The 24227-nt window shown below is 39.5% G+C and overlaps 5 protein-coding genes across 18 annotated transcripts in view; 1 reads left to right on the top strand and 4 right to left on the bottom strand.

Annotated features, from left to right (window-relative positions):
* The first annotated feature begins 144 nt into the window (after window positions 1-144).
* Window positions 145-6098, top strand: phykpl (5-phosphohydroxy-L-lysine phospho-lyase). Of its 3 annotated transcripts, XM_010735610.3 has the most exons (13): window positions 149-383; window positions 499-617; window positions 728-887; window positions 972-1046; window positions 1127-1214; window positions 1293-1409; window positions 1507-1589; window positions 1674-1899; window positions 2255-2409; window positions 4297-4386; window positions 4482-4615; window positions 4763-4807; window positions 5154-6098. In XM_010735610.3, the coding sequence occupies exons 1-12, from the start codon at window positions 325-327 to the stop codon at window positions 4804-4806; spliced, it is 1350 nt and encodes a 449-aa protein (XP_010733912.2). In that variant the 5' UTR covers window positions 149-324; the 3' UTR covers window position 4807; window positions 5154-6098. The 3 variants fall into 3 exon arrangements, with proteins under 3 accessions (XP_019121041.1, XP_010733912.2, XP_027133802.1); XM_019265496.2 differs by having other exon boundaries at window positions 145-383; window positions 1127-1409; XM_027278001.1 differs by lacking the exon at window positions 149-383 and having other exon boundaries at window positions 502-541; window positions 1127-1409.
* On the bottom strand, window positions 5965-9600 carry hnrnpaba (heterogeneous nuclear ribonucleoprotein A/Ba). Of its 5 annotated transcripts, none has more exons than XM_019265499.2 (9): window positions 9484-9600; window positions 8722-8971; window positions 8049-8217; window positions 7788-7946; window positions 7569-7700; window positions 7361-7451; window positions 7074-7229; window positions 6880-6965; window positions 5965-6428 (listed from the first exon to the last, which is right to left on the bottom strand). In XM_019265499.2, exons 2-8 carry the CDS (start codon window positions 8934-8936, stop codon window positions 6895-6897), a joined length of 993 nt encoding a protein of 330 aa, XP_019121044.2. In that variant the 5' UTR covers window positions 8937-8971; window positions 9484-9600; the 3' UTR covers window positions 5965-6428; window positions 6880-6894. The 5 variants fall into 5 exon arrangements, with proteins under 5 accessions (XP_019121044.2, XP_010733908.2, XP_027133825.1 ...); XM_010735606.3 differs by having other exon boundaries at window positions 8722-8966; window positions 9484-9593; XM_027278024.1 differs by having other exon boundaries at window positions 8722-8979; window positions 9484-9557.
* A 1438-nt stretch (window positions 9601-11038) lies between these two features.
* On the bottom strand, window positions 11039-13852 carry nme5 (NME/NM23 family member 5). The gene is made up of 5 exons (XM_010735612.3): window positions 13507-13852; window positions 12622-12827; window positions 11578-11678; window positions 11368-11486; window positions 11039-11211 (listed from the first exon to the last, which is right to left on the bottom strand). The coding sequence occupies exons 1-5, from the start codon at window positions 13630-13632 to the stop codon at window positions 11128-11130; spliced, it is 636 nt and encodes a 211-aa protein (XP_010733914.3). The 5' UTR covers window positions 13633-13852; the 3' UTR covers window positions 11039-11127.
* Window positions 13853-14200: 348 nt separating this feature from the next.
* On the bottom strand, window positions 14201-18128 carry rack1 (receptor for activated C kinase 1). The gene is made up of 8 exons (XM_010735613.3): window positions 17905-18128; window positions 17244-17415; window positions 16026-16173; window positions 15819-15914; window positions 15525-15635; window positions 15095-15235; window positions 14558-14668; window positions 14201-14326 (listed from the first exon to the last, which is right to left on the bottom strand). Exons 1-8 carry the CDS (start codon window positions 18011-18013, stop codon window positions 14261-14263), a joined length of 954 nt encoding a protein of 317 aa, XP_010733915.1. The 5' UTR covers window positions 18014-18128; the 3' UTR covers window positions 14201-14260.
* A 3243-nt stretch (window positions 18129-21371) lies between these two features.
* col23a1a (collagen type XXIII alpha 1 chain a) overlaps window positions 21372-24227 on the bottom strand; it is a 116446-nt gene continuing 113590 nt past the window's right edge. For 6 of the 8 annotated variants that reach the window (XM_019265521.2, XM_019265519.2, XM_019265520.2 and 3 more), the window contains one exon: window positions 21372-23634. In XM_019265521.2, the coding sequence (XP_019121066.1) occupies window positions 23584-23634 (51 nt within the window). In that variant the 3' untranslated portion in view covers window positions 21372-23583. Of the gene's footprint in view, window positions 24117-24227 lie in introns of all 8 variants that reach the window. The other 2 variants (XM_019265524.2, XM_019265526.2) reach the window with 1 other exon arrangement.

Genomic DNA, 24227 nt, shown 5'->3' with positions numbered 1-24227 from the left:
CTGTGTCACGTCGTCACATAGGCCCTTCGAAATAAAGCGACAGCATGAAATAAAAAAATGTCCTAACTACTAACAAAGCTATTTTTTTCCCCCTGATATTTAATAATAATATAACATATATTTTATTTAAATAGCCTGTATATATCTCGGGTAGAAAATAAAACTATTGTAGATTGTTAAAAGTGAGTGAAACTAAAGTCTACAACTCACGCATGCGTGGAAGACAACTCCGTAATAATTCAATACAACATTATAGCAGAGTTATATCGCTGCTGTTGACTCTTTGCCTCGGCAGTCATCGGGTTACGATAAACCAGAGAAAACATGGCACTAGATAAACTCAAGAAAGAAGAAACTCTCGCAATGAGGAAGCGATTAATCGGGTAACTGTGATTTTGTTTATGTTAGCAGACTTCCTAGCCGTAATAAGCACAGTGTGCAGCTGTGTGTGGACTGTGCACCAAAGTTACTGACACGTATTCATTTGTTTTATTACAGGCAATCGTGTAGACTCTTTTATTCAGACGACCCTGTGAAAATAGTAAGAGCAAGAGGGCAGTATTTATTCGATGAGAAAGACCAGCGCTATCTGGACTGCATCAGTAATGTTCATCATGGTAAACCATGTGTTGACCAAGCGCAAAGAGCACATTTATCACTGTTATAAATGACACTTGTGCCTCCTAGTGGCACAAAGTTTGAATGTGTGTGTGTTTTTATGTTGTAGTGGGCCACTGTCACCCCAGTGTTACAAAGGCTGCAGCTGCACAAATGGACCTCCTCAACACAAATTCAAGATTCCTGCACGACAACATAGTCCTGTATGCAGACCGGCTGTCTGCCACCCTGCCAGAGAAGCTGTGTGTCTTCTACTTTGTTAACTCAGGGTAAATAATGCTGCTTAACATACCCACAGCCCACAGCCCCACTGAATGGTATGGTATTCAGTACGCATCTGTTTTTTCTGACAGTTCAGAGGCCAATGATCTTGCACTGCGCTTGGCACAGCAGTACACCCAACACGAGGATGTCATCGTGCTTGACCAGTCAGTATTCTGTCCGAATGCAACAAATGAACCCTCTGACATTACACTTGCGATTACATTGAACTTTCCTTTTATACCAGTGCATACCACGGGCATCTAAAGTCCCTCATCGACATTAGTCCTTACAAGTTCCGGAAACTGGCGGGACAGAAAGAATGGGTTCATGTGGTGTGTAAACTTATACTGCCATCATTACACAAACTGCTGGCTCCTATCTATCTAAATAAATGTTTTTTATCATCCGAGGCACCTTTGCCAGACACCTACAGAGGCATCTACAGAGAGAATCACCCAAACCCAGGCCAAGCATATGCAGATACAGTAAAAGATCTAATAGAGGAGGTACACAGGAAAGGTCGTAAGGTACACAGATGCATGCGTTCTGAATAAATATGCTTACACTCATAACACTCATCGTTACGCTGTTATAAACCAATACATAACATTTCTTTCCCCACAGATCTCTGCCTTTTTTGCTGAATCATTGCCAAGTGTAGGAGGGCAAATTATCTTGCCCCAAGGATACTCAGCTAAAGTTGCAGAGTGAGTTGTTACTCATTTTTCAGTTTCTGTTTGTGCTCAGCCACGTGATGGCGATAAGGTGAATTTCCTTCATATTTTCCACAGTTATGTGCGCTCAGCTGGTGGAGTGTTTGTGGCAGACGAGGTGCAGACAGGCTTTGGACGTTTAGGAAGTCACTTCTGGGGTTTCCAGCAGCAGGGGGAGTGTTTCTGTCCCGACATAGTGACAATGGGCAAACCGATGGGCAATGGGCATCCCCTGGCATGTGTGGCAACTACTGTAGAGATAGCTGGAGCTTTCACGGCCAACGGAGTGGAGTACTTCAATACGGTGATCATACAGTAGCAGCAACATAATACAAATGCATGCTGCTTCATCCAACTCTAGCCTTCCTCAGCTGTAGAGACAGACAGAGTACTAATTACTCTATGAAATGAAGATTTTTTTTCTTGTCTGACATGAATCATGCCATTGATATCATAACCAGTTTACCTGTACACTTTGTACAGGTAAAAAGGCAAAACAGAAAGTTTTTTTTCTAAGTGCAATTTATTTATATCCCATTATTTATTTATTCACAAGCTGCTCTTTAGCCACTGTGTAATTATATTGCTGCAAACAACATAAAGGTGTCAAATTTCTGCTGTCAAGCTACACAAAACAAAAATATTTCTCTCCAATTTAGTTTGGTGGGAACCCAGTGTCCTGTGCAGTTGGTCTGGCAGTCCTTGATGTGATAGAGAAAGAGGACCTAACAGGAAATGCCACAAGGGTGGGAGCACATCTGAAAGATTTGCTCACAAAGCTACAAACACGACATCAATTGATCGGTGATGTCAGGTAAGGATGCAGTGACTAGTGCACTCAGGCTCACTAAACACATGAAGGCCTATGCCAGTGTACCAACTCAGAAAATATAATAGTATCGTAGGCCGGCCTATTCAATTACAGTTCAGACAGGAGGCAGGTTTATTTCTAATAAAATGACTTATTGTTGACTTGCTGAATTCTAAATGGCACCAGTTCAAAGTTAATTTGGTGGAATGGGTGCACTCCTGATCTGCACTTCTTTTTGAACCCTTGATTTGACCTCTTACCTCAGTTTCTGTCTTGCCATCACATCAGAGATCACAACTAATCACAGTATGTATGCGCACACAACATGTATCACTTATTTTCATTCAAAATGTTGATTTTTAAATAATTTTATTTCATTTTAAAAATATATTTCAGAGATTCCTTCATGTACCTACGGGGAGGACGTGTACTAGTTTGAGAACCTGTGTTATTTCATACTCATTGTCCATGACATTTAATCAGTTTTAAAACCACATATTGATAATAAAAAACATTAATATTCTTACCTAATACCACCATATCACCAACTTCATTGAAGGTCCTATGCCCCTTTTCTTACATGAAAAGAACAGGACTTGTTGCACAGCAGACATTTTGACTTGTCAAAACCAGAAAAACACAGGTACAGGTTAACTTAATAACAGTAATGACAGCTCAGCTCGTTTAAGTGTCCCAGTAACAGTGACAGTGATCCACAGGACCTCCCCTATGTGGAATGCAGCTATCATTAATAAACGTGAGTTTCCTGCTATGACATGTCAGACTGTCTGCTGTGCAACTAGTCCATTGGCTGCTCAGGCTTTAAATAGGCAAACACAATAAGAAGTAAAACAAGGAATAAAATAAGACACAGTATGATCAGTTATGCAGCAGCAGAAGAATGTCAGTTGTGTGTATACATTTGTAAACAGTTAAGCAATGTGTAAACACAAAACAATGTAAAAATGTAACTGGACCTTTACTGAAGTACTGTACAAAGTCCAAATTTGAGGTAATTGTACATTACTTGAGCATTTAGGCACGTTTAGTTAGTTACCTTATAGATACATCCCGTTCAGTCAATAACATGCATGTCCAAATTTGGTGTTTTTAATAGTGACGGTGAAAGTTTTTCATTACTGGTTTAGAAAATTCGCCCTTTTTCTTAAGTTAAATAAACCTTTAAAGCCAGACTAATAAAAACAGTCTTCGACTCGCTGGGAAATTTAATCTCAGTCATTTAGAAAGCTAATAACTGTCCTGTTCTTCAGAGATTGTTGCTCATGGGACAGTGACTACAAACTCTCACAATGATCTCATAGAATATGATGCACTGCTGTAAATTAATAAAAAAAACATATCAGCATAGGCATTTTCATTCAACAAAATTACACGTTGTGCACAATGTGTATGAGGCTGTTTTTTTGACGTTTGACTGTGTCACTGCACAGCTGTTACTGATAAAAAATTAACGCTGGCTCCTGCTCATCAAGAATCCCACTTAAACTCACTCCCACTCAAAACAAATGATCTGTATTAATATAAATGAGTCTTTTTCACGTCAACTTTAGTTTTCAGATCACCGTTCCCTCAGATTATTGGTTTCGTTATCAAACCTGTCAACCTGAAATACACCCTAAAGAACTATATATATTAGGTCTTGTCATTAGGCATGACGAGAATGCACCTAGACAGGTTGGCAGACACCACCACGACTCAACATCTCGTTAAACACCGCTGCGGGACGTTAATGCCAATCGTTACATGGGAGATGTCTTCAAGCTATTTTTATTACTGTTTTAGAATATTAAGGCGGCTCTTGGAGAATTTACATCATGGATTAAAATGTGTTTCTCCCAGACTTTCTTGATTCTGTTTTTCTTTTGACAGAGGTGCAGGACTGTTTGTGGGTCTTGAGCTGGTTACAGACCGGGAGAAGAAGACTCCTGCCACAGAAACAGCAGCGTTGGTGGTGAAAAGGTAGCAGTTAATGGTTGTAGTTAAGAGACTAACTTGTGTCTATGCACTATATCTGTCGTGGTGTGTGATTTAACTCAATGTCCCATTTGCATTAGGTTGAAAGAGGAAGATAAAATCTGTGTCAGCACAGATGGCCCTTGGGAAAATGTCTTGAAGTTTAAACCCCCTATGTGCTTCAGTATGGAGGACGCAGAATTGGCGGTTCAATGTATTGACCGCATTCTCACAGGTTAGTTACACAAACACTTCCTGTAAACTGTTACCACATAATCGTATGTGTTTATCCACTTGACACTTTAAATTATGAATGTTTCACATGAACCCTTTATGGACATCTTTTACTGTGTTAAGTGTAGAATAACTTGTGTTCTCACAGACATCGAAGCCAGTGACCTTAAATTGGAAAAGGACGACATCTAAGGTTGGTTAAACCTGTAGAAAAACTTTTAATTGCATCAGACATTGTCAGATGGTCACATTCATAAAGTTCAGAGGTAGAGATATGAACGTCTATACTTGAGGTTCCAGTAGATCAAACAAGTTCATTTCACTTGGCAGAACATGTTGCTTCCTTCCACTGGACTCTTACCACTGTGGGACTCCTCGTTTTGTTTTGTTTTTTAAATGGACTAATAAATAACTGTATTAGATCAGCACTTGCACCAAAGGATTGAAACTAGATTTTCAGTTTTAGATGATTGCCCTTTTCATTCAGTCTAGAGTTGTGCAATATAAAAGTGAAACTATAAATCTGTTCTCTCTCCCAGGTATTACTTTGTTAGAATAACCTTCTGTCTCCTGACTGAAGAAATCCAGCCAATTGAAGGTTTACATCATTACCGCCGGGAGATGACCAGTATACAAGATGACACTATTGTTTTCCCCTCCAGTTGAAAAACGAATAAAAGTTTACATCTTTTAATCCTGACTCTTGTTCTATCCTGTTCTTTTACCCACAGTAGCAATATCCTGTATATATAAATAAATAAAATTAGTCCCAACTTACAACACTGATCAGCAACATGTTCCCAATACACAGTACGTTTATGATAAGCACTTACCAGACCACTATCTTTAACTCCTGGACACATTCACAAATATGCTCAAGTATTGCAGTTTCACATCTAGTGGGGTGGGTATTTAACACTCAGCCAGTTATCCTGCAGATAGTGAAGTACTCTCCCACAGCTTCTCAAAGAGGCATCCGTAGAGTTGTTAACATTACTTGTGACAAAAACAAGCAAGCCATTTAACAGTACAAAACATTTAACATTAACTTTACAAATAATAACAAAAAGATCCGTGTGTAATATAAACCAAAAGTTTATTTCTACCAATTTGCCCAAGACACTAGAGGAATGAGTTTCCAGTGAGAGAGGGAGTACCCTCGTACATTAACAGGCTTGCGTTCAGTTGAATAACACTAGTAAAGCCACTTAAAATTGCAAACATGATGGGGGAAGAAACTCCTTAAAAGCCAAAACAAAGGAAAAAAAAAAAAAAAAAAAAAAAAAAGATGCTGGTTGTCTTCGTCTACTAGACCTTCTGCAAACATTCACTTGACACGCTTACAATGAATCCTTTGATAAGTTTAAATCCCTTATTTAGCCTCACCCCACATCTGAAGCCATGCAACTCGCATCCAACACTCAGCACGGGAGAAAATAACTAAAGTTCTAGAAACACCAAAAGGAAAAGAAAAAAAAAAAAAAGCAAAATTGTTTTATTTGTGAGCTTTAAAAGCTCTTGCTCCTGCTCATCTGTAAATCCAGTAGACATGTAAAAATACAACCATACAATACATTAGATTCAAAAAGGTACCAAAAAGTACAGTAAAAATAACACTTCCATCACTGGAAATGTAAATGGACACAAAACAATATAAAATAAAAAGTGGAAAAGTGACATTTGCTTCCCCAGTTCCTCACTTGATCTGTACAAATGGAGCATGAGTCCAAATTTCTGCCAACTCCAAAGGAAAAGCCAGAGCCCATGTTCGCTGTGGTCAGACCATGGATCTCTTTTTCTTATTTACTTTAGACCTTAAGAGAAAAACACGGTGCTTAACGTTACTGAGAATAGACCAATTATGGCATGCAGTTACACAAAGACAGACAGGTGCATGAATGAGTTTGACAGGTCAGTGAATGGACAGACACACTTTGGGGGGGAGGGAGGGGGGAGGGGCACGACCGCTAGCTATTACACACCTAGCACCCTGGTGAAAGGTGAAACGGTCCTTATTCCTGTTCTCAACCACCACCAACTCAACCCTTATTGATCAAGTAGTGTTTGTAGAGATGCATCTTAAGATGGCTGACAGGTGGAATGAATCCATCTTTAAAATGATCACAGACCCCACAACACGGCCTACCCTAACCCCACCACAATGCTTGAATGGATTTAGAGTAGATGGACATCTTTGGGGTCAAAAAGGCACCAATGGTTACAGCTATGTTCTCATACTACCACGGATGATGCAAAAATGCATACCTGCACTACGTGTGATCAGTATGGCTTGTAGCTACTCTGGTGGCCTCCACGTCTTGGAGTTTTCCCATAGCTTGTATTGCCCTGGTCTGGAGGACAAGAGAAAAAGGGACTGAGTTCTTCTGTACAACAAGGAGGACCAAGAAAATAAAGTTTCTCTCATTCTTTTTCTTTCCCTGGGGGCACTTATCGCTTACTGTAATCGTAGCCACCCCCATAGCCGTAATAACCAGCAGAGTAGTCATAGTTGCCATAGCCGCCATATCCGTAGCCTTGCTGTCCGTAGCCATAGTTCTGGTTGTATCCCTGGTTCCAGTAGTTGTTGTAACCTTGATTCCAGTTCTGGCCCTGGCCTAGAAACAACAGGTGAGGCCTTTGTCACAACTCTCCAGCACACAGGACCCAGACTCAATTGAGTCTACCAATAAGTGTAGTGTAATACAAAAATTGTGGTGTTCATGCAAAATAAAAAAAGGGTGCTTACCTCCACGGCCCCTGCCGCGTCCGCCATATCCACGGGCACCGTACTGCTGCTGCTGGTAGACCTCTTTGGGCTGGGCTATTTTGATTTCGCACTGGAACACCACACACACGAGAAAGAACATTATAGCATCATAAATAAATCACAGCATAAATATATGGGACTCGTCATGGATGTCACGATGTACGCAGAGTGTGCAATGTGCAGTTACCTTGCTTCCACCGACGTTGTGGTATTTCTTCTCCATAACCTTCTTGACGGGAGCCTCTTCTTTATACGTGATGAATACGAATCCCCTCCTCTTTTCCGTCTTTGGATCTTGTGGAAGTTCAATGGTCTCGATCTATACAAAAAAATCAAAAACTATTAAAACCACCAATATCACAAGCATGCAAACCATCAATAAATTCAAATCTATTGAGAAGCATACCTCTCCAAAGGTCCCAAAGTACTCCTGAATGAGTTCCTTCGAGGTGTCAGGGTTGAGGCCTCCCACAAAGATTTTCTTCACTGGATCCTTCTTCATGGCCATGGCCTTCTTGGGGTCGATAACTCTGCCATCGAGCTTGTGCTCCTTCTGTTCAAGAACCTTGTAAAAAAAAACAAAAAAAGAGAAACATTAAAAATCGCCTGTCTTGTACACACATTAGTGTTTCTAATGCATTGATATAACTGCTCCCCCTCCACTCACCTTGTCTACACTTGCTGCGTCTTTAAAGAGAATGAAGCCGAACCCTCGTGACCGGCCTGTCTGCTGGTCCATCTTTATGGTGCAGTCTGTCACCTCACCAAATTTAGAGAAGTAATCCTTAAGATCCTTCTTGCTTGTGTCCCAGCTGAGACCACCAACAAACATTTTCCTGTGTGCAGAAAGGAAGGAGGAGGAGGAGGGGGAAAAAAGGACATGTTTAGCATAACAGACAGTACCCCCCTATTACAACTTTATATATGGCTGTGGAGGGGTAGGGGTGGGGGTGGTGGTGTCGGGTAGGAGGGGGCTGTGAATGTACACACTGTTCCCGAACATCTGTTGACCCAGTGACGTACAGAGGCAGGCGAACAGTTGCATGGCTTTTTTTTTTATTATATATTTTTTCAAACATCAATTCAACATACTAAAAAAAAAAAATCACTATGATGCGCCCACAGCAGCATGCAGCCTCGTATTCATACTCTTAATACATGTTAGATTTGATCCCTGCTCAGGCGCCCATCCCCCTCTCTCTCACTCTCTGCATATGGCGCCAACAAAGGCCGGTTGAACAAAGAGACATGGCAAAGCACGAACGCTGTGTTTCACCAATGAAAAATGACTTACTCCCCATTTTAAAAAAAATAAAAATACAAAAAAAAAAAAAACTCACCCGGCATCCTCCTCGCCTTTGCTGGCGTCGATCTGTCCGCCCTCCGTGCCGCCGTTTTGCGAATTCCCGTCCGCGTCGGGCCCTTCGCCCTCTCCGCAGTCATTGGCGGCGCTCTCGTCGATCCCCTCCTCGGTGTGGTCGGCTCCGTTATAATCATCGTCGACTTCGTGGCCGTTTTCCGACGTCTCCATATATTGCTGCTCTGTCTCAGACATTTTTCCTTTCTTTTTTTTGCACTGTTATACCTAAACTCCCCCCCGAAAAAAGAAAAAGAAAGTTTTTAAAACCACCATCGTTATATAATCCATCAGTCCGTACACGCTTCTTCGCCATTTACACGGTTGCCAATGCATGCATGCATTTCCCACCATTTTGGCCGGCTACCGTCGCCGTCCCATACATTCATTCAAGGCCGTGTTTGTTGCCACATAATGGCATCGGGATAACATGTATCCATAGCACAGCACGCGTGTAAGACGTAAAAAAAATGCTTTCTGCTTTGAGCCAGAAGATAAGAAAGCGGCACCGTCTGCAAGCAGCTTGATAACCCAATCCCGGACTGTACAACTCAAATTCGCAGTTACGTAATGTAGAGGCCGTGCTAGTCGCGCTGTGTGGCCTGTATTTTCTACTAAATACACACATTTCATCTACATCTAGCGTCACACTTTTCAAAACACTACAACAACCAGAGTACTTACGTGGCGACACAATGAGAAAAGAAAAACCCCAAGATATAATGAAGTAGGGAAACCTGCTTACTGGTCACACAACCGGAGAGCTCTCTTCAAGATGGATTCTCCCACACGACGACAACTCGTGGTTGGTTTTCTAGAACCGGCAGAAAAAAAAACACATTTCTGCGGAGGAGCGCTGTGATTGGTCGGACGCCGCTGTCATTCATAAAACCGACCAGTCGCACGCGTGTCGCTTTCTTTTTTCACAGAAGACGTTCACGCCCCGTCAGCTCACAGGAAGGAACTGTGTATCTTTTTTTTTTTCTGTTTCTAATAATGGAAAGAAAAAGACAGAGAGAGATTTGCTCGGTTAAAAATCCAACGAAAAATGATAAATAATTAACTAACCGTGCTGTTTTTTAAAGCGTCACTCTTTTAATCGTAGCGACTTGCGCTGTTATTTGTTCTGAATGTGGCAAGATTGTAGTCGCATGCAACAGTAGCACAGTTCGGCGTCGTGAAAAATTAAAGGACTGTATGTGCTAATTGTGTTTTTTTAATCTTTCTATCTGCATTACTGATAGATTCAAGCTCCAGCTCTTTATATGTAAATGGATGTTTGTGTCAGTGACTACTCTGCAAGTTAAAACAAAAATACTGAACATGAATTAGATAAAATACACTAAAATAATGCAATCAAATAGGCTACATAACTACAATATATTTGCAGCTTTATATACTGGTTTAATTGGGGCTGTCAGAGGAGGTGATGATTCATCTCTGTCTGCTGTAACTGATGAGAGATGGTTGCAGGGATGCGGTGCAATGCATTGTGAGTCGTCCCTGTTATTTCTTTTAAATCCTGTAGTAGTTTTGTTTGATAATAGAAAATTCACTAGATTTATTGTCTCTCCATTTCGTCTGTACTGGCTGCAGAGACAGGAGCCTATCCAATAACCAGCAGCCCCCTGTCTATCCCTGTTAGTCCCTCTTAGGATCCATATATACACACAGCTACAATGAGTTACACACTGCAGACCAAATAACCTCATATACTCTATAGAAAGTGACTTCCAGCCATGTCTCCGTACTTAGAGTAAATACATTTTCTTTTATTGCTGTCCTCAAATACAAAATACTACTATAGTAGTCATCATTGTGATTGCTTTCCTACATCAGTATTATCTGTAAATGTAAAGCAGTGTCATGCTCATTTAACCAAATGACGTCATTTACTTGGTACACTGAGTGATACATTGGCTAGACAGTAATATGCAAATGTAGGTCCTTTACTAGCTGGAGTACTTTGGCAATAACACATTTTACACACGCAGCAACAAGCTACCGATGCTGGTGTCTGACTGTCTGGTCCATTTAATGTTCTCATCCTAATTCAGATCTAACTCAAATTGATTTTTTAACGCACTGGCTAGGTAATTCGACATGTTAGATATATTGGGATGTGGTCCTACCAAAAAATAAACAAACCTATGATGTTTGATTTATTGAATAATTAGGAGTGGTCGTTAGTGTTCATATCTTATATTATGAATCAAGTCACACCCTTTAAAAAAAGGACAAATCATTTATAAATTGACCAACTTTATCAAAAACAAAATAAAACAGACGGTTACTGCTGAAAAGAACATTTTATTTGATAGTAATGAACAGGAACATTTGTTTTAAAAATAAGTGAAATTATGCATTGATCCATCTTGTTTTTCTGCTGTCATTCTGCTTCTTCCACAATGTCTCCCTCATATATCTGAGGCTTGTTTGGATTGTTTTTAATCAGCCAGTCAGCAAGCCAGATCTATTGAAAACAAACATGCAGGATAACGTGATTCAGTACCAAAGCTCAAAATGAGCAAACATCATAACAATAAAAACAATATTTAACAGCAATATATAACTGACTAAAGAATAAATCTGTCCACCTCCCTTTGAATATTGAGCATCAGATACTTACACAGGGATTGTGTGGCTTGTTCTTACAGAGCTCTGTGAGTCCGAGTAGCAGAGTTGGATTTACATGCCTGCTCAGGTATTCTTCAGTTGCTTCTCTTGAGGGAAAGGGCTCGATTACAGCTTAAATAGAGAAAGCATGTGGGATACGAAATCATAAGTGTTCAATATATTTCCATATAAACGAGGGTATGTGAGTTTGTGTATTACTTACAGTTTGGGAACATGAACTTGATCTCCCTTTCAGCCGCATTAAATGACTCGCTGCCGTGGAGTGCGTTTTTCAGGTCATTAGTGCCATATTTAGCTCTAAGGCTGGGAGGAAAATACACCACATTCAGATAAATATGTCTGTCGGAGTTGTCATGAGCACAAATGTTTACCCTCCTACAACAGATAAAAACATTTAATCATTACACCAACTCAGAGAATGAGTCACACTCACAGGGTGAACTATGTACTGTACGTCAGCAGCTGGGGCAGCACAATCAATTTTATACAGTGTGCATTCAGCATTGCAAGCTGATTACGCACTTTACCAAGACCACTGAGAATATTATTATGGTAGCATGTTTTTATTAAAATCCACCCATTTCCTATAACTGCTTATCCTTATCAGGGTAGTGGTGCCAGCTGGCATTGGGCTGAGAGCTGGGGTACAGGTCGCCATTTTATCACAGGGCACATAAAGACAAACAACCATTCACACTCACATTCACAACTACGGCCAATTTAGAGTCACCAATAAACCTATTAAGGGCATATTTTTGGACTGTGGGAGGAAGCTGGAGTAGGTTTGAACCTCAAACCTTGTTGCTGTGAGGTGTCTGTGCTACACTGCACCGCCGTGCCACCCTCAATCTGTAAGAAGCCAGTTCATCAGAGGACCAACACATAGACAAACAACAAGTCAAGCTTATGTTATTATTTTATTTAATATAATATGTGCATCATACAGCACACCCTGTCTGACCCAATGATTGACCTTTTGACTGACCTAAAGTTTTGTGACACCCGTATGTGGATGTGCTGAAATGAGGGAATTAATAGTTACTCAGTGTGTCTTAATAAACTGAAGGTCTGTTTTAATCATGCCAATTCATATTTCGAAGCAGACATTTGATGAGTAGAGTGAAATCAAATATCTGACATGATTTTAAGGGAGACTCACAGGCCTGTTTTCACACGTGCCAAGTGTAAAAGGAACAGACAACAAAACAAAAGTTTAAATCAACACTATATACGTTGGCAGACTGACCACTCTGGATGAGTCTCTCTGGCCTTGATGCTGTTGACGGGTCCTATGATGGACTTCCAGTGGGCGATAGCGTTGTCTCGAGCCAAAGTCGCAGCAATGATGGGACCAGAGCTCATGAAGGCAGTCAAGCTGGGGAAGAAGAGCTTTCCATATTGATCTGCGTAGAAGTCACTGCACTGCTCTGGACTTAGTTGCAGCTTCCGTTTCTGCAGCAGTCATAAAATAGTGAAATGTGTTTGATATTATTTTTTATTTAAATAACAAACATCTTTGACAAAAGCCTCTTAAACCTGATTATGATCATGATAGAGCAGGACATTGTCAGCGCTCTCTGGTGGGCAAACTGAAAAGTTTCTTTTCTTTAAATGAAAAATTTAATACTACATTGCCTTGTTGCTTATCAACCAAAATACAAAACACTTCATAGGTACACTTGTACAATCCAATGTAAACTACTACTACTACTTTATGTTTATTACTGAGGTCTTAATGGATGCTGTTGTTGTACAGGAGTGCATTATACTGAGAGATGTTTCTAATATTTTGGCCATTACTCCATTAATATAAATGAGAGAGCCATAAAAGTAGAAACAACTTTCAATATAATACAGTCCAGTTTAACACTACTGCAAACTACAACCTCAGTAGTAAACATTAAAGATAAATAAATCTCTCATTGACAGTGTCAACAAAAACTGAAGCATACGTTTCATAAAGGTAGCATTTATGTCTTTGTATTGGATCGCAGTTGATTGTACAAATGTACCTGATGAAGTGTCTCGTTGATGTAAATACACATGTGGACACGCACCTTTTAAGTTATAGAGCGGGATCATCTAATGAAACCCAATTACAACATCCTACTTTACAGACATTTCAACCAACCTGCAGGATAGTGAAGCCTGATTTCAGGATAATATCCTCGATCTCCTCAGCTTTGTGGATGGCGTCTGGTTTAATCACAGCCAGAGTCCTTTCCACGTAGATGCGAGGATATGAAGTCTGGTCCATCTCTGTGTGTAGCCCAGAGCTAGATAAGTTACGATACTTTCTGTCAGTCCTGTCGACTAAAGACTTACGTTAAAGTAATTAGCTCAAAGTTAAGTTACATCTAACATTTGGTATTGATATTTAATTAATATCTAAATAGTATAAAGAAGCTTTTTCTAAGAGCGGCTATGCTACTACGTGCTCCACTGATGTCTGTAGGTTGCTAGGATACCATTGCAGGGCTACGGCAAGCCAGCAGGTCAAATCGACGTAACGCACAGAAAGTCAAAAATCTCATCTGTCAATTTAAGTCCGTTTCAAACAGGTATTACCATCAACCCAATTTTTTAAGTGTATGAGATGTATGCTTTTTAATAATTAAGTCAAATACATCTGATTTCCTTTTTCTACTTCATTAACTTTAATCAAACTTATGATAAACTCATCAAATGTTGCTTTTGTATTACTACTTTGATTTAAATGTGTTCATTGAAATAACATTTAAAAAAGAAAAAGTCCTTACTATAGCAAACATTTTAATGTATTATATAACTGATATTGGACATTGTTGACACCAAGATGACACACGTTCTTTTCAAACAGTCTTTTTATTCAAAGTTGCTTCGAGGTGTTAGCTCGGGTTCTCGAGTTAACGAGTTCCAATGGTGACCTGCCACACTCTGATCAGGTTGTCAGTGTAGCCAGCAAACAGGGTCTGTAAAGAAAGAGGAACACAGATTACTCAAACTGTCTATTTACAGTTCTATAATGACTCCATAAATATCTGAGTGTTTCTTGTGCCCCTCATATTTGCAGGACTGTCACCATTTGAGATCAGAGGTAAAAGTGAATGGGTATAATCACCGGGGGGTTAAACACTAAAACCACTAACTAGTGGGATATCCAGCATGTACTTAAGGGTCCTACAGAGCTAAACGTTTTGTACCTGTCCATCAGCAGACCAGGCCAAGCAAGTGCACTGTGGGGGTTCGGCCTTGCTGTTTGTGCTGATCACTTCCTGTCTCAGCTCATCCACAATGATCTTGCCCTCCAGATCCTACATGAGAAGAAAACAAACAGAGGTAGAGCAAATCAGTAGCTGCTCAGAAGTAACAAAAGATCAGTGCAGATCTCCAGCAGGTGTGTCCCGGCTTCCTTACAGTCAAGATTCATCATGTACGATGCCCAACTTTAGTGCATCGTAACATTAGGTATGGAGCCTGCAACAGACCAGGCAAGCCTAGTTTTTCGCCTAATCAAATACTTGAAATGTTTTCAGCTATAAACCTGTTTACACTTGGCAGAGATGATCAATTGCACAATGAACACATCGGTCCAGGTTAGAGCTCAGAAACAGCCTCTTTATCATCACAGAATACAGATGGCATTTGAAATTTCGTCACTGCTCTTTGCACTGTAGCTTTAATGCGCCACACATGATTGACATATTTAACATGACATCAGCATTTAGTAAGTATTTTACCCAGATCTTGATGCTGGGGCCGGTGGCGGCACACAGCCAATAACGGTTGGGGCTGAAGCAGAGGGCAGTGATGGTGTCACCGCTGTCCAGGGTGTAGAGGTGCTTGCCCTCATTCAGGTCCCACAGCATGGCCTGGCCGTCCTGGAGGAAGAGAGAAAACGCTTCAATAACCACACTTAAATAATATAGGATATTTAACATGATGCTTAACAGCTAATAACTAGGGAGTTTGTTGCATAATCATTTTTAAATTGTCCCTTTTAGGTGCAGGTAACACTCAGAAACAGCCTCTTTTATCATCAATGTTAAACAGATGCTTTTTATGTTTTCGTCACTGCTGAAACCTGCAAGCTTTACGTCAACTGGTGTTTCATTCGAGATGAAAGAAAACTATTTCATAGCAGTCTATAATATGAAATGTGATAAATACCCTTCCACCAGAGGCACACAGAGAGCCATCAGGAGAGACAGTGACTGTGTTCAGGAAGCCACTGTGACCAATGTGGTTGGTCTTCAGCTTGCAGTTGGCCAGGTTCCACACCTAAGAGCAAAAGGAAGAAAGACTACGTTACACATATGCCCGTAAAAAGATCATTCAAAGCTCTATGGATTGCACACTCAAACAGAAAAAGATGATCAGTAAGAAGGTGGTAGGTGATACAAATCATTTTCAGTCAAAATTATACTACAGTTAACAACTAGGGAGATTATTGCACAAACGTACCTTAACCATCCTGTCCCAGCCGCAGGACACGATGATGGGGTTGCTGCTGTTGGGGGAGAAGCGCACGCAAGACGTCCACTCAGAATGACCCTCATCCTGCAAGTTAAAAATCATCAATTCAAGATTCTTTGGTCATGCAACATGTGTTTAGTTTGGTTATTGGCCACATGAAACCTAAATCTGTTTCAACACGCATCAGTAGCTCACCTGGATGGTGTACTTGCAGACTCCAAGAGTGTTCCAGAGCTTGATGGTCTTGTCCCGGGAGCCAGACACAATCTGGCGGTTATCAGCAGAGAAGGCAACGCTCAAAACATCCTTGGTGTGTCCAATGAACTGGCGGGTGGTCACGCCACTGAGGAAACATCACACCAAACGTTTTAGATGATCACATGTGAACACACTTAAGCGTGTTCAATAAAATCGCTACAAGTGCTCCGTGTCTCTAAGAACTGGCCAAACATTGCACACACACATTTAGAAGTTAAGACAATTTCCTTAACTAATTATCTTCTCTAAAACTAAAGAATGTCTAATGCATGTATTTTTGGGGGGGTTAAAACTATTTTAAAAATCCATAAATGTCACCAACACTACTTGATTTTTCTTTGTGAATGAGCTGAATCTTCATGTTTTCAGCACACATTTGGTTATTAAACTGGACTTGTAAACTCAGATCAGGTCGATTACTGCCTGCCATGAACGGATAAGTTCAACATTACAAAACAAAACGGAGACCTATTGAAACGACTGTGCCAATTAAACTTTACACTAAGAGTAAGCAAGCAGTAGGAGCCAAGTTATACAAAATTATATACCTCTGATTTTTCAGAAACTGTTGTGACATTAAAGTGTGGATAAAGCACACTTTCTTTGTTAAAGTAGGCAAAGAAAAGTTTGTGGATGTGCTTCATATGTTGTACGAGCAGATTTCACATCATCCTGTGCAGTTTTATAGTCAAAATAGCTTCATGTATTAAAAGTGAAGATATCATTTTGTAACAATTAAGGAGAGAAGTATAATTATGATGCATCATTACAAGAGAATTTTAGACGTTCAGCCAAATTGCCTGTTTACCATGCTGCTCTGTCTTATGCGAGATCCATCAAAGTTGCTGCTAAGTGGACTGTGTATGGGTTTGTATCAGATCTGACCTGTTGATTGTCTGGACAAAGTTTGGCAGTGTGTGTGTGTCACAATTTTGGCTAAGTTATTTGGGATTTCTGTGATTAAACTACTCCAGGTCTCAGTTAAGAGACAAAGGGGATATTTTGTTTCCTGTCACAGATATTCAAAGTCAGACCTGACTTAATTCACACATATCTTCAAACTTTTACCACACTAACCATCTACAGCGCACATGTAGAGGAAACCGCCCTCTAAACTGACCAGTACTAAAAGAGATATCCCTTCCCTGTACTCACTTGGTGAGGTCCCACAGACGGAGGGTACTGTCCCAGGCACCGGACAGAGCGAACTGTCCATCTGAGGAGATGACAACGTCACTTACAAAGTGAGAGTGTCCCTTCAAGCAGCGCTGGGGGATGCCATAGTTGGTCTCATCACGGGTCAGCTTCCACATGATGATAGTCTTGTCTGGAAAAACACAAACACACACAGGGTTTTATTTAACACAAAGTCCAGATATCATCCAGGAGGAGTGCAGACACTTTGTGTGAGTGCATGCATGCCACAAAGATAAGCTGTCAAACACTCAAGACGGCTCAATTTGTTCAGATTATAAATAGATTACTACCCAGTCCACACATTTGTGCATGTAACCACACTTGTGAGTCCCATGTAGCATGTTATTACACGTGTCACCCAGGCGATGTGAGCATTCAAGGCTGAGTTACAGATGACGCCACGGTGTTAGCCGGCCAAAGCTAGCCGGCGTCTCTTTCATAAAGTCCCCGCAGTTTGAGTTTAAAACTCAATAATAAGATACAGCTACACACCTGAAAGGCTGTTTGTACATATTTAATGTCTCACTCACACCAACGCCAGCGTCTGTTTTCACGTTTTACAGCAGCGAAGCCATGCTATCGTAGCCATGTTGGCAGAGCCGGCGGGGGGAAGCCTCACCTCGGGACGCCGACAGGATCATGTCGGGATATTGGGGCGTAGTGGCGATCTGGGTGACCCATCCACTGTGACCCTTCAGGGTCCCCCTCACTGTCATCTGCTCGGTCATTTTGGCGAGGTTCGGTGGTGCCTTTTACAAGGATGGATTCGGATTTTTCGGAGGTCCGGAAAAACCTAAGTCCTCATCGCATCGGGGCACAGAGGAAAAGGAAGCTCAGACCCGGATGCTAAAACTAAGAGGGGTGAGCGGGGCCGCAGAGGAGTCTGGGAAATGTGTACTTCATGCTTACGCCGTAAAACTACAAACGCAGAAATACTTTTTTAATCCCCGCAGGGAAATTGTTTTTGTTAGTGAGATAGTAAGTGATAGCAAGAAAACAAAACTTTAACAATATACACCTATAAGATATCTAATTCAAACACTATATACACATGTATAAATAACAGTTAAATAAAACCAGTAACAGTAAAATAAAAACCAAGTAACAGTGAACTATATGATATATAAATCTAAAGACTAAGAATTTAGTCTTTGAGAGACTGTACAGAGAATAGACACTGATTGTTTACAGTGCAGTCTGCATGCATGAGAAAAATGCACTTAAGTATTGCACAATCCAGTTCGATAGCTACTGAAGAAGAAGAAGAAGAAGAAGAAGAAGAAGAAGAAGAAGAAGAAGATATACTTTATTAATCCCTCAATGGGGAAATTCTTTTTTCACTCTATTTTTTATTTACATGCATTTTAATCCGGACACACACACATGCAGTACAACGGCATAGACATGCAAATGTGGAGAGAGATGGTGGAGTGATGGGCAGCCAGCCAGACCAGCGCCCAGTGAGCAGTTGGAGGGGGGGTCAGTGCCTCGGCAGTGCCCAGGAGGTGAACTGGCACCTCTCCAGCTACCAGTCCACCTACCATATTTTTGGTCCATGTGGGACTTGAACCGGCCACCCTTAACTTGACTTGGAGTGTCTGTTATTCTGAGGGAGGAGTTGTAGAGACTGATGCTCACAGGTAGGAAAGACTTCTTCTCTGTGGAGCATCTTGGTGCCAGCAGTCTCTGGCTGAAGGTGCTCCTGAGTCTGTCCAGCACCTCATGGAGTGGCTGGGAGTCATTGTCCAAAATAGCCCGCACCTTAGACAGCATCCTCCTTTCCGACACCACAGTCAGCGAGTCCATCTGCAACCCCACAACATCACTGGCCTTATGAACAAGACACAACTCAATGGTTAAATCACTGAGGAGTAACACGACTATAGAAGTCATGAGGAAAACAAGTCAGTAAACATTTTAACACGTGTTTTACACTTGAACACATCTTGTGAAATGTTTGATTTAAATTCAAACAGAATCTGTTAAAAATACAACTCCTCATTATGCATTTGATACATATTCCATTTTTGATTGTACATGTATACTGTAAATACTGTCCATACTTTTTTACATCTTTTACTTATATTTTATATTTTATGTTTATGCTGTTTGGGATAGGAGGAAAACGAAATTTCAATACTCTGTATGTCCTGTACATATAGCAGCATTGATAATAAAGTTGACTTGACTTGACTTAACTAACAATCTAATCAAGGTGTGTTCAAACTTTTTTATAAGGAGGACCAGATTTGACAATATGAAGAATGCAAAGTCTGTTTTAACATTTAAGTTTTAAACATATCACTCTTGTTCTTCTCTTTCACATTATTCCTTCAGAATCATTCAGAAAGTAATATTCTGTGTCACAGGTACAGGTAGACCAGCAGTTATGTCTTTAGAGGTTAACGTTTAGCGCATTCAAATGCTTTGTCATGTTAATCACAAAAGCCAAATCTGCTATCCATACAGTATCTGACAATCCTAGCAGGCCATAAGTAATATATTATAAAAACGAAGCTTTGGGACGCATGAAATCTTTAGGTTATTTAAGGTTGTGTTCCATTCAGGTCAAAGAGATTCCCCACGTTTATAAATGAGTTCAAGACTTACCTTTCGTATGTTATGGTTTGTTATGTTATGCTAGCTTATACACATCAAATACAACATCTGTGTCAAGGTTAGTCTGAATCTGATGTGTTTTTAATTTATTTTTTCAGCCAGTCCAGGCGCCTTCAAAATGTTTACCTCTGACGATCAGCAGAAAGCATAAGAAAGAACATTTTGTAATGTGGAACACTTTAATATAGTTGTAGATATCTTTAGAACATCTTAATGGTAACAATAAAAATGAAATTACTTACAAATGTATTTTTAAGTATTCCCCCTTTTCACATTTAAGCTATGATACATGCAATATAGATGTCATACACTTCCATGACGGTCATTGTCCATAACAAATGTGGCACAGATTTAAGAGTCACAAACAAAAAACAATAAATAAAAGATAATTTGCAAATATAAAAATAGCTGTTATTTAAAATGAAAAACGTGAAATTCAGAGTTGCTGTAAACAATTAAAGCAGATGTTGCCTTTGTTCCAGTGTTCCCTTCTCAACTACAACCAGCTGTGTGGCCTGATGTTTATGAGCTAAGTCAGCTGTCACAATAGAGGACATCATATGAGAATGATTTGTGAAAATGTTTCTGGATTTGTTTGATATAAAAATTACAAAGCACACTTTATTGGGTTAAGGGGTAACACACCAATGTCTGTGGGCATATTTGATTCAGATGGTCACCATCAACAACAATTTTAGTTAAAGTTACTCACCGTGATAGTTGTAAATGGACAGAAAAGGACAGCAATGATAAGATAATGCAGGTTATTTCATTTTTGTATCTGCTTTGGGGTCCAAAGTTTGTTATTTGTTGTGGTCATTTTTGTTATACATCCTCTTTTCCAGTTACTTTTTAGTAAAGATGCACTAAAAAGGTAATTATATGATTGATAATAAAGTACACAGGCTGGAAAGTGCCATAAAAAAAGTAATATATATAGAGCTCTGTGGTGTGATGTGTATAGCCTGAATATTATTTTATCTATCGCATAATATGATCATCATATATGATTTTCTATATTCATTGTGAATAAAAGACACTGAATAATTTTACATGATTATGGTTTAATGGACAAGAAAAAAAAACATACAACTGGAGAGAGTTTACTTCAGTTTACATGTTTAGTTGACCAGATTTCATGTTATACATTTTTTTTAGACAAGTAATTACAAAAATAGCTTAATTCTTTTACAACCAAATACACAACCAGAAAAAAAAAATCTCACAAAGTCAAGCTAATACTGTGATATATGACTTGCTAAAACACCAAACTGTATTCAGACATTGTGCCATTTACTGACTCCATTAAGCCTTAAAACTGAAACTGATAGAATCTGCAAAAGAAATAAACACATATAATAATGTTAAGTGACAGATAACCATCAGCTTCCAGTGAAATATTGCTAAGAACTGTGTGGTTTACAGTTATACCATTTCAATATAACGTCTCATTCAGCGTACAATTTCTTTTATGATTCTCAAATTACATTTGGATGTCAGCGGTTTTATTTCAGCCAAATGATATGCAGCTCATCCACAGATTTTTATTTTATTGAAAACTTTAACCTCATAAACAAGTGGTGCAGTGTACTTTTTCTTACCACACCCATCTAAACTTAAAACACTGAATGGAACTTCACATCATATTTATCTCACTGATATGGAAATTGTTTTGTGTGATGTCAGTAATTCAGATTTGTAAAATGATTTTTTGCAAAAAATAAAGTTAATAAGAGGTTATGTTACACTGTCATTTCTGGGATATGTGGCCTACATCATGACTTGCGACATAACATGAACCAGTCTGCAAGTGAGCTTGCAGATGTGTTTAATTAAAGAGGAAGTCAGCGTTACCAATGTACTGTGTGTTTTCTGGATTCAGCATGAACTGAACCAACACTGTTATCCTTCTAGTGCATTGCCCTTTGAACTAATTATTGGAATAACAAATTCCATTTTAATACATCACAAACCAACATTATGTTCTTCACCTGAAAAAAAAAACTAAAAACAAAACATCAAAAAACAGTAATACTGACCCTGTTTGAAATGTTAAAATGTTGCGATGTTTGTGGTTGTTTATGGGCAATTATTGGAATTAGAAACGTTTAGCACCCTGTGCTGCTAACCAATAAAACATACACGTGTTGTAAATGGTTGTTCGTCAGTCGTGCCATAGAGATTAATCTGAATCTGAATATGTATTCTGCCTTAAAAAAATGCTGAATATTATTCATATTATATCAGAAAGTGCAACTAATACCATTGTAGAATATACAGATGTCTATTATGAAACATAAACACAATTTCCCATTCATGTCCATGTCTTTGCATCCAGAACTAAATAATGATTCATATAATCTCTGTCCTGTATACATTTAGCCAAATATTTGAAAATAGTACAAGTGCAATTTCTTCCTATGTTCAGCATGACAATGCATGTGTATCTATGGACGTGTGTGTGTGGTTTTGCATATGAATATGCAGAGTAGAGCTTTAAATGGGTACATAAAAGTATTTAAGCACCATGAACATTATTCCATCTGAGAAAAAATGTATGACAAAGACCAAAACACACCAATAAAAGTCATCTGATCGCAAAGACTAAAACTGTTTGTGATGAAAGCACATACACAAAATGCAAAAATAACCGACAGTTATAAACACTAAGGTGTATTGCTGAATAAAAATGACTAATCTCCCAAAAAAGAATGATACAATTGATTCAAATTTCATACTTTAGTCTGTTAGTCCTTCAGTCCAAATGACTAATATTGATTCAAAATATCAAACAAACAACACACATTTAAGTCAGCAGCAAAAAAACGTACACTGTTGTCCAGAGAAACTGGCAACATTAATTACACATGTCTTCATCAGTGATTAAAGGATAATGATCAGTCAAAAAAAAAAGAAAAGTATCAGTTACACTGAAAACAATTAAGGAAATAATTTGACTGGCAACTGAAACACTGGTTTATCATGAATACTGTAAATGGTTCCTTCAGATCTGGCCTTGAAATTTCACTATCTATATATTCCACAACCATGGCAATGCACAGGAATGCAAAATGTAACTGGACAAAAAAAAACATGGTAAGAATATAACAAATAAAATAAAACACACAAGTCACCACTGCCACATGTGTAAGCCATAAAAAGGTAGACTTATCTGAGTGGCTTGTTGAAATGGAAAGACTTTTTAAATGCAAATAAAAATTAATCTACTGTCGTTTGAGGTTTCAGTGAGGGACCACAAGTCATACACGCTGTCAGGATGCTAAAACAACACTGTGCCTTGTTATGATCATGCATCTAATTAGTGAAAACCTTTTACAAAAGAGCCATACAAGAGATCACCACAACATGTTCAATGTATCTGTGCAGTTAATCCTTCCTTATGTGCCAGTGACGACAGTGACTCCCAAATAACTTTGACCGGTTATCAAGCTATTGCGCAACATCACCAGCCACAGGTGTGTCTTTTCTTCTCAGGTGAATGTGAAGATGCAGTGTTCTCTGTTGCCCCCCCTCCTGGAGAGTCTCCATAATGGAGGATCTGAGTGTTCAGTATGACACCGAGGCATTACATGGCTCGCTCTTCTTCATTAAGGCCAACCTGCCCCCTTGTGCTCTCTGCCTTTCTACGTGTCCTTTCTCCACCAGGCCCCGAACCCGTTCAGGGCTGGGAGAGACGCTTGCGTTTGAGCTTCTGTTTTGCCATTTCCTCCTTTTAGAAAACAGAGAGAGGAGAGGAGAGTACTGACCCACATTCCTCCATCTGCCACAGCCAAGCATCCAACCATCCGCCAGAACTGGGTGAGTGCACACACTGTCATATCCATACAGCGTTCATGATTACAATCAGGCAGCAAGTCAGACTTTGTTAGTAAGGCAGCTAGAACGTCAAGGCACTCCAACACTGTCATCTGGACTGTCCTTCAAAGTAAGAGTCCCACTGCCAGTTCAGTTTTTTTTCTTCTCAAAACCATAGCTGCATTCACAACAACACTCGATCTCTAGAGTTTAAAAAAAAAAAGTTTTCATAATACTGTAGATTCAAAAATGTCCTTGTTAAAAAAATCTCAATATATTATATAAAAAGTTTTATGTGAAAAAAAAAACAAACAGGGAAAAGTGGGTTGTTGGTGTAGTATTTCCAATATATACCATATCAATATGTACAGATTCCATGCTGCTGGTTAGTCATCACTGCAAAAGAAGAATATAAGGGATTAATAATTAGTAACATATCAAATTAAAATCCAAGCACAAGGCCCTAAAATGATCAAAAATAACTGACCTTACATATGCATGCTTTAC

The sequence above is a fragment of the Larimichthys crocea genome, chromosome I (assembly GCF_000972845.2).
Source record: "Larimichthys crocea isolate SSNF chromosome I, L_crocea_2.0, whole genome shotgun sequence".
NCBI classification, from domain to species: domain Eukaryota; kingdom Metazoa; phylum Chordata; class Actinopteri; family Sciaenidae; genus Larimichthys; species Larimichthys crocea.
The sequence above is the reverse complement of the archived record's forward strand: the minus strand, read 5'-3'. Positions and strand labels throughout refer to the sequence as shown.

Coding starts and splice junctions, on each gene's coding strand:
- hnrnpaba (XM_019265499.2), bottom strand. CDS start 8,936: ATGTCTGAGACAGAGCAGCAATATATGGAGACGTCGGAAAACGGCCAC. Junction 8,218..8,721: donor AAAGGCGAGGAGGATGCCGG/GTGAGTTTTTTT, acceptor TTCTGCACACAG/GAAAATGTTTGTTGGTGGTC. Junction 7,230..7,360: donor ACGCGGCAGGGGCCGTGGAG/GTAAGCACCCTT, acceptor TGTTGTTTCTAG/GCCAGGGCCAGAACTGGAAT.
- rack1 (XM_010735613.3), bottom strand. CDS start 18,013: ATGACCGAGCAGATGACAGTGAGGGGGACCCTGAAGGGTCACAGTGGA. Junction 17,416..17,904: donor GATCCTGTCGGCGTCCCGAG/GTGAGGCTTCCC, acceptor GTGTTTTTCCAG/ACAAGACTATCATCATGTGG. Junction 14,669..15,094: donor GCCCCAGCATCAAGATCTGG/GTAAAATACTTA, acceptor CTTCTCATGTAG/GATCTGGAGGGCAAGATCAT.
- phykpl (XM_019265496.2), top strand. CDS start 325: ATGGCACTAGATAAACTCAAGAAAGAAGAAACTCTCGCAATGAGGAAG. Junction 888..971: donor TTCTACTTTGTTAACTCAGG/GTAAATAATGCT, acceptor TTTTTCTGACAG/TTCAGAGGCCAATGATCTTG. Junction 1,047..1,126: donor GATGTCATCGTGCTTGACCA/GTCAGTATTCTG, acceptor CTTTTATACCAG/TGCATACCACGGGCATCTAA.
- nme5 (XM_010735612.3), bottom strand. CDS start 13,632: ATGGACCAGACTTCATATCCTCGCATCTACGTGGAAAGGACTCTGGCT. Junction 12,828..13,506: donor CAGGCTTCACTATCCTGCAG/GTTGGTTGAAAT, acceptor TGACTGCTGCAG/AAACGGAAGCTGCAACTAAG. Junction 11,487..11,577: donor CAAGTTCATGTTCCCAAACT/GTAAGTAATACA, acceptor TCTCTATTTAAG/CTGTAATCGAGCCCTTTCCC.